The 13,089-nt window shown below is 42.0% G+C and overlaps 1 protein-coding gene across 1 annotated transcript in view; it reads left to right on the top strand.

The window, feature by feature from the left end:
- Positions 1 to 13,089, top strand: part of LOC142994118 (phosphatase and actin regulator 1-like) — a 43,099-nt gene that overhangs the window by 22,248 nt on the left and 7,762 nt on the right. The window contains exons 3-6 of the mRNA XM_076144793.1: positions 4,896 to 5,060; positions 9,581 to 9,661; positions 11,022 to 11,225; positions 12,163 to 12,502. Coding sequence (XP_076000908.1) covers positions 4,896 to 5,060; positions 9,581 to 9,661; positions 11,022 to 11,225; positions 12,163 to 12,502 — 790 coding nt within the window. The remainder of the gene's footprint in view (positions 1 to 4,895; positions 5,061 to 9,580; positions 9,662 to 11,021; positions 11,226 to 12,162; positions 12,503 to 13,089) is intronic.

Raw genomic sequence — 13,089 nt, 5'->3', positions numbered from 1 at the left:
ATTAAACTGATCCACTGGGTTTTGATCAGTCTGAACTTTCATAGCTCACCAGGGATGCCAGAATATTTTTAAATTTAAAACTGCTGCCAACCGACATTTGGATCTGGGAACAACCAGCATATGTGACACTTTATGCAATGAACAGATAAAAATCATCAAACTAATCATCATTAGTTTCAGTCTGACATTGACATTGAAAGCCTTATCAAATTCTGTTAGGCAGAGTATGAAACAGGTGTTATTTCAGGTTTTACAGATTGTCACCTCCGAGGCTGGCTGAGAATACTCCCACACTGCACTGGAATAATTATCTGGTCAGGAGAGGGTGGAAGTAATTTGCAAATTGTGTTTAACCCAGATCTGACTTGGTGGAGAGATGTTCTTTTGATTCCTCATTTTTCAATTTTCCTGGGTTATTAATGTTGTAGTCAGTCAACCTGTGAAATTGGATTTAAGATCAAAGAGGTCAAAGCAATAATCTCACCAAAGTGTTTCTGCAGTAAAGTCAAGTGAAGTTTATTTGTTTATCCATTATTGTACACAATGGCCAATAGGATTTACAGGCAACGTAATCCTGACCCCTGCAAATGTTCTCTTAGACAATGAAAAACTCCCCAAACACACAAGGGACTAGGCAAGTCCAACAATAGGATGAAAACAAACGGAGCAGCATGGAGAACAGGGCCTCAACTTCATTGGCACCCTGTTAGGCAGAGCTCTGTGGCCCTGAAAATACAAAATCCAGCTCATACCCAGACTGAAAGCGACAATTATAGACTAGACTAGAGTGAAGACAATGTCACTTTATTTAAATCTATAGAAGGCTATCCCTTTAAATCTATATTGTTATATGTCTTGCATTGATGGTAAACAGGAATTTCCATTTTAATGGCTTTGCCAAAGGATCACTGACCTTTGCACATGTATTTGTCTAATTCCTTAACTGAAATCAATAAGTGGATTAGCTAACAAATATCCTACAGCTAAAAGATGCATGAGCATGAAGGACAGCAGTGAACCTTTTCACCCCATCTTCCCTTTGTATTGACAGATTTGCCAGAGCACTCAGCAGCACTTTAATTCATTTTATTTCATTTTGTTTCATTTTGTTTCATTTCCTTTCATTTCGTTTTGTTTTATTTTATTTTATTTTATTTTATTTTATTTTATTTTATTTTATTTTATTTTATTTTATTGAATTTGCCTTTCTTTGTTTTAATGAATCATGTGTGATGAATCCGCCTGCAGAGTAAAATTACCTATCAGAGGTATTGGTAAAAATGTTTGCTTTCCCACAGCTAATGAAGTATGGGGAAATAATGAAAATGAGGAAAGCCATTGTCAATATTGACCATAAAAATTGAAATACCCTTTTTCTGATACAATCACATCAATGTAGAAGTAAAATGTACCAAAACCTATGAGAGCACAGAGAGTAAACCGTCGCATAGCTGTTAGTGGTGCAGTTTGCTGGTGTACTGTAGGTTGTGAGCCATCATGGGTCTGTCATGTAAACTGTGGTCCTGCTCTGAGCTCTCTCTCTTCTTCTCTGGCCACCTTGGCCTATTAGAGGAGCGCACCGTGCAGCCAATCACATGCGCTCACTGCTCAGCCCCACTAATCGTGGATTAGCTGCAACCGACTGCAGTGTGCAGCACCGGGAGGGGAGAGGTATAGTCAGGCTCAGCTCTTCTCCATTCACTCTCTCTCTCTCTCCCTGATTATTTTTAGCTCGCTCGGTTCTGGCACTGAGGCTGAGTCTTGCGTTGCGCAGCCCAGTAGCGTGGACGCGTTGTGATCTCAGGTAAAGGTGTGGGAGTACAGCGAGGATGTTTTGAGCTCGGAGGAAGTCGCTACTGTAGGTTCAGGTAGGACTGAGCTCTGATGGCCGTTTGATTTAAAAAACCACGCCGTCAATTACCGCGTATATTGAAAGCACAGTCCCGCTTTTCCCCGTTTTCGCGTGAAAAATGTTCCGGACGGTCCATTACCCGATGGTGGATCCGGCGCCTATGGTCATGCACGGCACCTGGTTTACAACGGGGTGTCGAGAAAACGTGCCCGTGTCCGTGGAGAAACCCAAGAAAAAGGCGTTCAGTCTGGTTAAAATCATGTCTCTCAACAACAACAAAGGGCACGGCAAGCATCCGCACAACAACAACACCATGCCGTTCACCATCCACTGCCACATCGGGAAAGAGATCAAGCACATTTGCAGCAATTGCAGCCGCGGGAACGACACGCAGGACGGTGAGTGTGGGATCAAAGCTGGTGCGGGTTCGCCCATAGTAGCCCTGCGGTACCGACGGTCTCGGCCATGCCTCCGGGCTCCTATGCGCGGATTTGACTACCGGATCATGCTTTTCATTCATGAGTGTGTTTTTCTGCGTGTTGTGTTGTGCTTTTGTGTCATTATTTGTCTGTATTTTCCACGTCATTTCATCCAACTAGCTAAGAAATGGCACGAAAAGACGCAATTATTCAGTTCAGTTCTGGATCAGAACTTATCTTATCACCTGTTTGGGTTTGCACAATGACAATTACGCGTATGAAAACGAGTTTCTGTCTGCCAGAGTGTTTGTATTAAGGTATTTCATCTATATAGGACATTGATATTGATTAAATTGATGTAGTTTTTTCTCAACAATCCATTTTCAGTTCAGTGTCATTACATCATCACTCAGCCATCTTGGTATGCAAAGTGTTTTCTAACTAAAGAAAATGAGCCACAGCTTTGGGTTTTATTGCCACATAATGGTAGAGTAAAAACAATGCATAAATCGAGGAATTCTAGTTCGGTGGAAATCAAAATAGCTTCAGATTGTAAGGAAATCTTAATCATCACCATTGAACACGTGAGGATGGATTTGTCTTTCTTCCTATCAGATCATAATGAGCCACACCAGCATGCTTCTGATTGCCAGATGTGTTGATTCTGTGTGTTCTGCCTGGGAATGAATCAGTCAAAGAAAAGCATTAAAACACATTGGCTGTATTATTTGGGGGTATTACCGGATTTATTGTCCCAAATCAATAACTTTTCAGGCTACTTCACGTATAAGAATACTGTGTTTCATTGATGCGTGTAGGTTTTGTCGTTTATAGGGAAAGCGCATGACTTCAGGAGGAGATACTCTCTTTCATTAAAGTTAATGGAAGTGTGTAATCGGTGTCGTCCTGTCTATATACTCTGTTCTTTGTCTGTCTTGGACCTGTAATGAAGTCATTTGAAAAACTCCAGTGGATTCAATTAACATTGACTGTGTAGCTATTTATAGAGTGGTGGAGTGGTGACAGGATTTCTAAGATGGTTGGCTGTGAGGCACCAGAGCATTGAAGTAATGGTCCGTGTGACTGATTCTTCATTGGTTTTCTGTCACGTTATTTATCATACCGCACTGTGGCCCCCGCATAGGTGATTGGCCTGCAAAAAGCCCACGTGTCCATTCTGGCCGCTGTCATGATTGTGCCAGAGTGTAATTATTTAAAGCCAAAGCCAAGCCGACGCCGTATTCCCAGCAGTATCTCACAGTGACTGATCTGGCTGACCACAGACGCACCACCTGTGCTAGAGGTCACCTCCTTCATCCAGACATGCCCCGGTTGCTACCTAACAACCACAGGACCATATTGAATAACTGACCTTATCTGTGTGTGTTTTGGTTTGAGTTTTAATATCATAGTCTTCTGCAAATACCATTGAACCATCATGGTGGAACAAATGTCTGCTTTTATCGCCGGCAAAATGACATTATTGTTTGTCTCACCTCAGTTCTGTGAGTTGAAGCGTGGCGACAAGAGGCCACATTATCTCTCATCATGATGGCAACACTGACGTAAATATAAATGGATTTGAAAGGTCTCAATATTGTCACTTTGGTTAAGTGAAAAAACGGGAATGATTATGTGTCTTGAGCACCATGTTGCGTTTAAAACTGTAAACATTGGATAAAATAGAAATAAGGTCATTTCTGTTGTTGGTTACAAAACAGTTTTGCTATTCAACAGTTTGTCACGCATGTCCTACATTTGAACCATTGCTTGAATTTCTCTTTTATCCAGTTTTGCACAAGGATGGTCTCTCTCAACGTGTGTGGCGTGCGTGCATCATTGGTGGTACTTGAATCACGATGACCTCTATCCTTTTCTGCTATGGAAGCGGTTTATCCATATGAAAATGTTGTTATTGTGGCAAATAATTCTTGTTCATCTTGCACATTTTGTAGAGCATTACTCATGTAGCCACCTCTGTGTGTTGACGTTTCCGTTTGCTCAAAGGCAGCACAGTCTCTCAAGGGAGACTTTAGGGCCTTGGCTGCTTGCATTGTTAACACATTGTTGACAGATGCTTCAATGTTCATCAATGTGTTTGTGTCAAATACGCAGTGTTTGATAGCCATCCTTTGATCTTTTTCCACTCACCCAATAAGCTCAGTTTGCTACGGTGGCAAGTTTGTGTTGTGTCTAATCTCTTTCTGAGCTTGGAGACATGCAATCTTCTGCAGTCTGTCAGACGTGATATGCAGCCGCTTGTCTAACATTCTTTTGCTTTTGATGTCATACTGTACTCGGGGGGGCAAGACTGGTTTTCCTGCATATTTAACGAAGAGAATAAAGATTTCTCTCCTTAATGAGGCGCTTATCAGTGTGTTTAGTGCCTAACCGGTGTGATACAGCCTCAAACTGTTTTGACTTCGAGCGTATCCTGCACAATGCACACAGATATGCAGGTTTGTTTATCCTCCTCTAACCTCAAACCAGTTACCGTAGAATGAGGTCACGGCTGCCACTTGCCACAGAAGTCTTGCCGCTTGGGGTCTTTTGTTCGAGAAAGTTTCTACATGTGTCCCACTCGTATTCATCGCAACTGTTTGTGTGTTCTTGTGCCCTCACAGCAGAGGAAGTCGAGAGGATAGCCGCCATGCGTTCCGAATCCTTGGTCTCCGGTAGCCACACTCCGCCCATCCGACGCCGGAGCAAGTTTGCCACTCTGGGACGCCTCCTCAAGCCGTGGAAGTGGAGGAAGAAGAAGAGCGAGAAGTTCAAGCAGACCTCTGCCGGTACAACACAACACAGTATTTTGTGTTAATATCTGCACTGAACATACAAGGCGATTGAAGCGATCCCAGTGTGTGTCCCTTGGCAGAAAACATATTAGGATTTAGACTCTAGGGGCGACTGAAAATATAGCAATGTGTTTCAGTGTTGCAGTTTGATGTTGGGAGCTCCCTGTAGAGTTGCTTTGATCCTGCGGTTCAGATATGGTTAGTGGGGAGGGAAGGAAATGTTCCCTTCAGATGTGGATGTATTTAGTTTTCTTGGCCTGCATATCCTGGATCCTCCCGTCAGCCTGGGCGACGTCACACAAAGTACTTTGTCAGGCGGCGTCTTATCGGCTGGATGCAGAGTTGAGTAAAATGCTGCGCACTGGTCACAAACGAGCGGAGGAGGAGGAGGAGAAGGAGGAGGACTGGGGAAGATGTGTGTCTCTGCTTTGACCAATGTTGTCAAATCTGCAAAGTTTGCTCGCTGATGATTTTGTAAGCGGCACACGTTGACGGGGAAGAATAACTCTCCATGACCTTTTGCTTGATATTACCTTTCCTCCCGGGCTTTTCTTCAGAGCTATGTGCCTCCTAGTTTATATTTCAGCCCCAATATTGTCACCCCTGCCTGTGCAGCGGTCACTGTGAACTAAATGTTATTTTTAGGGCGACACAAAAATGCTAATGACCGTTTTTGAGCTGCAGACGGTTTACTTTTTTAGCCATAAGCTGTCATAATCATATTTCAACATTAAACAGCTTTCCTAATGAAGTTTAATGTAATCTGTTGTGCATTGGTGTGTTGTGCTCTTTTATAATGCCACCTCCCCTGTTGTGGTGAAGGATGATAATCAGAGCTGAACACCTGAAGGGCTTTTTTCAGTTGCAGAGGTGTTAATGCGCTGTGGGCTGAACGGGCTTTATTCCTTTTGTTATCCACTTGTTTTGTCTGTATGATGCAGCTTTCCCCATGATTCTTTTGCCAATGTGTTGCCTTATCCAGTCGTTTCATTAGAACCATGGTGGTGGATTCTGTATCTGCGTTCTCCCTGGAGAAATGTATGTCTGCATGTTTTTAGATATCTCTTATGGTGTACAATCTCACAAACAGCTGTGTTTTGACCGCTGTAACGCCATTTACAACAGCACACACACGCATACACGCACTATTGCATGCATTAATATGAAACGTCTAGTGGAAGAGTAGGAAGTCAGGAGCAAGAGCAGGAAATAACATACCAGGAAGTAATTTATCAGGAAGTAATATATCTTATTGCATATCAGTCATTGTTGGTATTGGATAGTTTGATGGTTGAAAAAGCAGCATTAGGTCTGAATGTGGTGGCAGACAAGTTTGATGACATAACACGGCTGCAGAATCCTCCTGTTGTGTGCAGGTGTTGAATGCTGAAACAAAAGCTGCTCTCTTACTGCTGTGACACAAACTGAATCTATCATGCGAGACAATGTATTCCTGCTCTCATCCCGGACTCGGAATGCCTACCCTCTTCCTCTCTCTGTCTCTCTCGTGTCTTCTTGTTTTGTCTGTTTCCCGTATCATTTGGGAGAGCAGAGCAGCCACCGGGCATGCAGATGTTGTCAGGCAGAACATTGGGCCCGGCCGGGAACAGTAGAGGAGCATGAATGTGTTGTGATATTAAGCAGATGAAGTCCAGCTCTGGGGGACGGAAGAAGGGATGATCCGTCAGCTGGTTGTCTTATCATGCATCCTCTTCAGCTCACAGTGCGCTTGTAGCGGGGAAAGATCTCAATAGGCAGAGATAAATGGATCAAAAGAACAATAATGTGTTTGTACGCAGTGTTATCTTTCTTTTGATCTTAATCCAATACACAGTGTAGTTTACAGTAAATGCACTGCTGCCACTGGTTTGCATCGTTTCTAAAAGTAGACGCATTTCGAAATTGCCTTTTCAAAGATTATGATAATGAATAACAAAATCAGCTATACTGTTGGAGGAAAGACGATCAAGTCAGACATACCATCTACATCATAAATAATCAGCAACATAGAAACTGGTTCCATGAAAAAATCCAGCACACTTTTGAATTTGTTTTGCGAAATCCCACAGCCAGTTACCACAGAAACGAGGGAAAATATGTCCAAATGATCAACTTTCTAGTTAGAACACTCGTAGTTTGGCCTGTCGCACAAGTGAGAGTGAACTGGGATGTAAGAAGACGCACTGTTGCTATGTGACAGGCAGTTAAGTGGTATTTAAGGGGTTCGACGAAATATATGAGGTTTCCTGATGCCCTATTTCAACTGAAACGTGCAGGCCAATCCCAAAGTTGCGTCGTTTGCACTCAAACACTCCTGCTCCGTGTTGATAAAAGACTGCATGAAAGTTTTAGTAGCGTTTTTCGCGAGGCTACGGCTGTGTGAATTGCCTCGGTAAAAGCCTCCACTTTCAGAGCCTGGGGGTTGTCAGAATGTGTTCCAGCTATCTGGGTCACAGTGGAATATTTTCGCTAAAAAAAACACCAAAAAAAAGTAACCGTAGTGTTCTCAGATCAATACAGGCTGTACTCAGATATGCCTGAGCCGATCCTCCCAGGTGAACGTCTTAATTTGCTCATCTTGGAGCCGACGGAGCCATTCTGGATGCTGATTATGTCTCACTAAAAAGGCCAAAGCACATAATTTCACAGCAAAGATAGAAGCAATAGGAGGGATTTTTCCTATTTCGAATAACATTTCATTCAGATATGTTTATTGTATTGAAATATATGTACATGGTATTCTTGCAAACTAATATCCAATTTTCCTATTATCCCATGCGCAGAATGACTGATTTCATCCGTTTCTATTTATTTAATGGAGAACCTGTATTAAAATAAAGACAAAGCCTTGCATTGCATTGACTTTGAGTTAATGACATTGCGTAACCAAACCCATCCCGTTGCAGTTATGTCACAGAGCCGTCAATAATTACTTTTCATTGTGGACCAAACTACAATATAATCACTTTACCTGTTCCAGTGCATTTAGACTTGCAGTCCAGGTTTCCTTAATTCAATTCAGCCATTGCAGAGATGCGGTGATCAAAGTCTAATCAAATTCTACTCCAAGAAATGTTTACCTCATTACAAAATGTGTATATTCATTTATAAAAATATTAAAGAAATAAAAATGTTCCCCTCTGAAGGAATTGGACTATTTTCATGATAAAAGTGCAAAAAAGGCAAACATGATCATTCCAAAGCATTCAAGTTAATGTTTTTGTTGCATTTTAAATAATGAGATCATTGTTGACCTATATCAAGGTCAACAATACCTTGATATAGAGGTTTGAAATGTGTGATACCTGTTAACTGACTTGATGTTCATGGTGCAAACACCTAATGGACTGACCTTCATGTACTAACTGATTGACCGACTGACTTACTGACCTTTGAGTCAGTACAGCTGTAACCTTGATAAGGCTATTTGCTATCTGGTGATGTGCCTGATCAAATGTTAAATATGCTGCTTATCATAAATCCCTTTTTTGCAGATAGGATTTTAAAATGTCAGTGTAACTTTTCAATCTCACACTGGTTATTATTTTGGTCAGATTTTAAAAAGATATATATTCTGCCGTTTGTGGGGGTTCCAGCTGATATGAAACGGCCCTCACTTGGAGGACTTCTAAGTTTGAAGTGATATTGAACAACTTGTGTCTGGGAGGAACTCATACCGGGTCGTACTATTCGAGGATTACTTACACTGCCGTGGTATTTTAGACGAGTGAGAGAAAGCGAGGTCAAGCTGACAATATTTCCCTGAATCCACATGGGGCACAAAATGAATGCGTCACATTAAGATGGAACCACAACAGGAACGCTGTGAATGATGTATTGAAAGCACACAAACACATGTGACACAGGCAAAGAGGCGCAGGCCCGTAAGGGAGACACTCAAGTGTTGTTACCGATCCTCATTTCATGTTCTTAATTGGTTGCTTTGCAGATATAGATTTATAATGTCCTCCTTTCAACACACTGAGTGAAAACGTTAAGTGCTTCTGCTTCTAAATCGTAAAAATAGAAGCAAATAGGAGCTATGGGACAGGGCTTCTTCTGAATTATCCATTACTATGAAACGTGTTTTTGGTTGAGCTGTTTCCTTTTATACCTCTTCATCTTTTTTCAATTCTTTGATCTATTTCACATGAAAGAGGAGCCGCAATTACAATAAATCAAGTATTAATTACTGGTGTTCTCCTCTAAAAAGGCTCAGAACTTGATAAAAGAATGATGAATATATAAAAACATTACACACAAAACAACAGTGACACAGCCATTAGTGCATCTAATTAAGATTTCAGTCATATCAATCCACACACCTCTAAAGTATCTTTGCTATTAATGTTGCCACACAGAGACCCTCCAGTGATTTACTGATATCTACACCTTGTTGATTTGTATGTTTATGCACTGGCTGTAGTCAATACATTTATTGATTTAAATGATCTCTCACAATGTGGACATTTGCTTTAATATTGTTTGATTTGATATTGTTTTGATTTCCTCAGCTTTGGAGAGGAAGATGTCAGTGCGGCAGAGCAGAGATGAGTTGATCAAGAGAGGCGTGCTGAAGGAAATCTTTGAAAAAGGTGAGTTGATATCTGATACATAGTTGAAATGTTTTTGAAAAAGTTTCTTACTGTCTGCGGCTGCACAGCTAGGTGTGATGCACTACGCTGCAACCTCTGGAGTTATCTTTATCGTTAATCGAGAGAGTCAGACATGCACTCTCTCTCCCAAATTTTGTGTGGTGTATTTCGTGATATGATCTTTCATCTCTGTGATCCTGATTTGAGACACAACGTTTGAAGCCGGGGACTACAGACGTGGGGCTGACAGCCGGGTGCCTGAGGACATGCGTACCTTCAGTTTTGAGTTTGTGACGTTGCGCACATCCAATCCATTGACATCAGATATGATGCAGAGTAGATGGAGGAAAATGTGCACCTGTCAGGATTGGTATTGCTGTTATATTCAGAATATTCACTCATCCTATAGGCTCAACATCAGGTTTACATTTATATCCATTTATGTGACTGGATTGACATTTGACATCTCAGATAAGAATGTCAAATTGCAGAAGGTAGACGTTGATATAGATCCATAATGAATTACTAAATCAGAAATGAATAAGAAATGGGAACAAAAAAATAACAAATCATTCATGTGGAGACAAAGTAATGCCTCGGTGGAATTAACAGCCTTTTCTTCTTTATTTTATTCAAATACAAATTATACTGTCAGGGTTAATAACTTTTTTTTCTGCGGTTAATGTGACAAGTTGAGTTTTTATGCAATTTATTGTGCTAATATTTGATGGCTTTTCCTTGTCTTCCTTTTCTATTTCATCTTGTTATACTTACAGTCATGACAGCATGACATTAAATCTGGGACTAAGGGTTTGAATGGTCAAAACTAAGCATATTAAAAGACTTGCATGGCAGCAGGTTCCTCTAGCGCCCAATGTCACTGTTACTGTAGCCCCAACCTGGGAAGCACATTGTAAATATTACAAATCTTCAGACTCATCTTGTTCCTTTTTGTTAAGTTGAGGCTTGTGGATGGGATGTAACTCCAGTTTTCACGCAGAGTTTCTCAGAATGTGTGTCCAGCATTATGAATAGCATTGTCAGATTAAAAATGTCATCATGCAAAAACAGTAATCAAATGGCTCCAGTGTTATAAATAACTAACATTTAAGTCAAACTGCTAAACTAGTCAATCTGGTTTGTGCTGCTAAACATTTCCTGAGCGTCTCTCTCTCTTCCCCTCCTCTCTCTCTATTGTCTTCACTCACCCTTCCCTTCCAAGATGTTATTTTAAACTTTATTACTCTTAAGTGTGCCAGCGCTGCAGGCAGAGCTGTTCTCTATGCATCTGCCTCCCTCAATGTACAACACAATTTTAACGCTCTGTCAATGTGTTTGTTTTCTTCCCCCTTATGTCTAGCTACAATTGAGTTTCGGTCCTCGATGGACAGCGGAGTCTGCACTCAGGATCCCTCTATGAAATCATCTATGGTTATGCCCACCAAGAAATCGGTCACTTACGCCGGCGACCTTCAGGACACCCCACCCAAACCCCCGTTGTATCACAAACAACCTCCTGCTCTCCCCCCAAAGCCTTTCTCCAGGATCCCAAACCACATCACAGGTGAGTAGTCGTGTTGGTAATTCTGTAGAAAATCACAGCTCAGATTTAAAGTCTCAAATCTTGCTTCTTCCCTGGATTATTTCCTGACTTTTATCCAACGTCTACTGCTCTTTACTGGCATATTGGGGCTTGCTGTTCTTCTGTCCATCTTGGTTTCCATCATTTTCCTGCAGTGATGCCTCATATCATCATCGATCACCATCTTGCTCCGGTGACTCTAGCTGTCGTCATAGATCGCAATCTTGGGCTTGTTCGTGTCTCGATGTCTGCCACCACCGATCCCTGTCTTGCCTCATTATCTTGCTATGTCACCTTCACACACACACATCTCTAGATCTAGACAGAAAATCTACATATACACTACTGTGATGCAATCCAAACACAACCTCAAAAATGATCATCAACATCAAGAATTTACACCTCTGACACATTGGATTGTATCTAATGAATTGGCAACTGAATGTCCCAATACAAGAGCAAACCAATAGGCTGGGTTCTAATTGTTATGTTGTGCCTTAGTGACATTCATTACTGTGCCTCAGACTGTCAGTAAAAGTGAAATGCTCACAGGAGACAGTGAGTACTTGTTTTGACGGATGAGCCCCGACTGTCAATCTGCTTCATAGCGTACTGTACCTTTGTTGCCACACTTGTACACAGGATTGTAGTAGTCTCATTAAGCTCTCCTGTGGTGTGGTCAGTCACACACTCTCTGTCGTTGTCAATCTGTCAGTCAGGGCTGAAGCATTAGCCTGGCCTAATTCTTACCTCTGAGCCTCGTCCGATTATCCTCAAGATCTTGTTTGTGTGTCTGTCCAAACGGAACACATTGGGTGTGATGTAACATGTGAAGGTTTCAGTCGTGTATAAGTACATAATTCTCTCACCTAATTGTTTTCAGACCTTTTTACATGTTGTACCTTTTTTCCTTTTTTAGATTCTTGCCAGCCATTAAAGTTGCCCTGTATGCCCGGGTCAAAGCACTCTCCTCCTCTTCCTCCCAAAAAAGTGATGATCTGTATGCCTCCAGGCGGTATGGATTCCTCCTCCCCTTCACCGACTCCCAACAATCTTGGCATTCTTTCCCAAAAGTGTGCCCCTCAGGGCCTGGCACCTCATCACATCTCGTTGCTGCCCTCTCAACTCGTCGGGCTATCGGCTCTCCACCAGAGCCACGGCCATCCGCTCCAGCTTCAGTATGGCAGCCTGCATGCGCCCAGCCGCATCATCGAGGAGCTCAACAAAACTCTGGCCCTCTCCATGCAAAGGTTTGAAAGGTGAGGAAATATCCCAGCTCATTTCCTTCATTAAATCTGATTGTTCTCCAATGAAATCGGCGAGGATTATGGATCGGCTGCAGTCCATCCGTCGTCTGTATGCGTCTCCTAAATATCTTGGCCGGCTGGTTTTGGCAAAACTTTATAATTATGTGTCTGATTCCGAGCAAATCCATCCGGAAAAGGACAAAGACAAAGTATTACAACCAAAACATTTCCCATTGTGGATAATCTGTATTAGTGTGTCGTCATTAATGCAGTTTATCCTGTTTTGTTTTGTTCCATATTTCTGTGGAAACTTTCTGATATTTTAAAATTCCTCTTGGTGTTAATGAGGTCGTATTTCCTCGCATATCGTGCCGCTGTACAGCTCTAAATCGGCACACTGCCTCACAGGGCAGCATGGCCTGATTTTTAAGGAAGTACGCATGTGTGTGTACGTGTGTGTGTGTACGTGTGTGTGTGTGTGTGTGTGTGTGTGTGTGTGTGCGCGTCCCTCCAGCTGTTGGCCTGACATAATATAACCAGCTGCTCTTTTTGTTCAATCGCATTTTGATTTTTGCAGAAGGGGACAGTACAGTGGATTG

Source organism: Genypterus blacodes, unplaced genomic scaffold (assembly GCF_046128005.1).
Source record: "Genypterus blacodes isolate CSIRO-AG114 ecotype Tasmania unplaced genomic scaffold, CSIRO-AGI_Gbla_v1 ptg000029l_1, whole genome shotgun sequence".
NCBI lineage: Eukaryota > Metazoa > Chordata > Actinopteri > Ophidiiformes > Ophidiidae > Genypterus > Genypterus blacodes.
The sequence above is the reverse complement of the archived record's forward strand: the minus strand, read 5'-3'. Positions and strand labels throughout refer to the sequence as shown.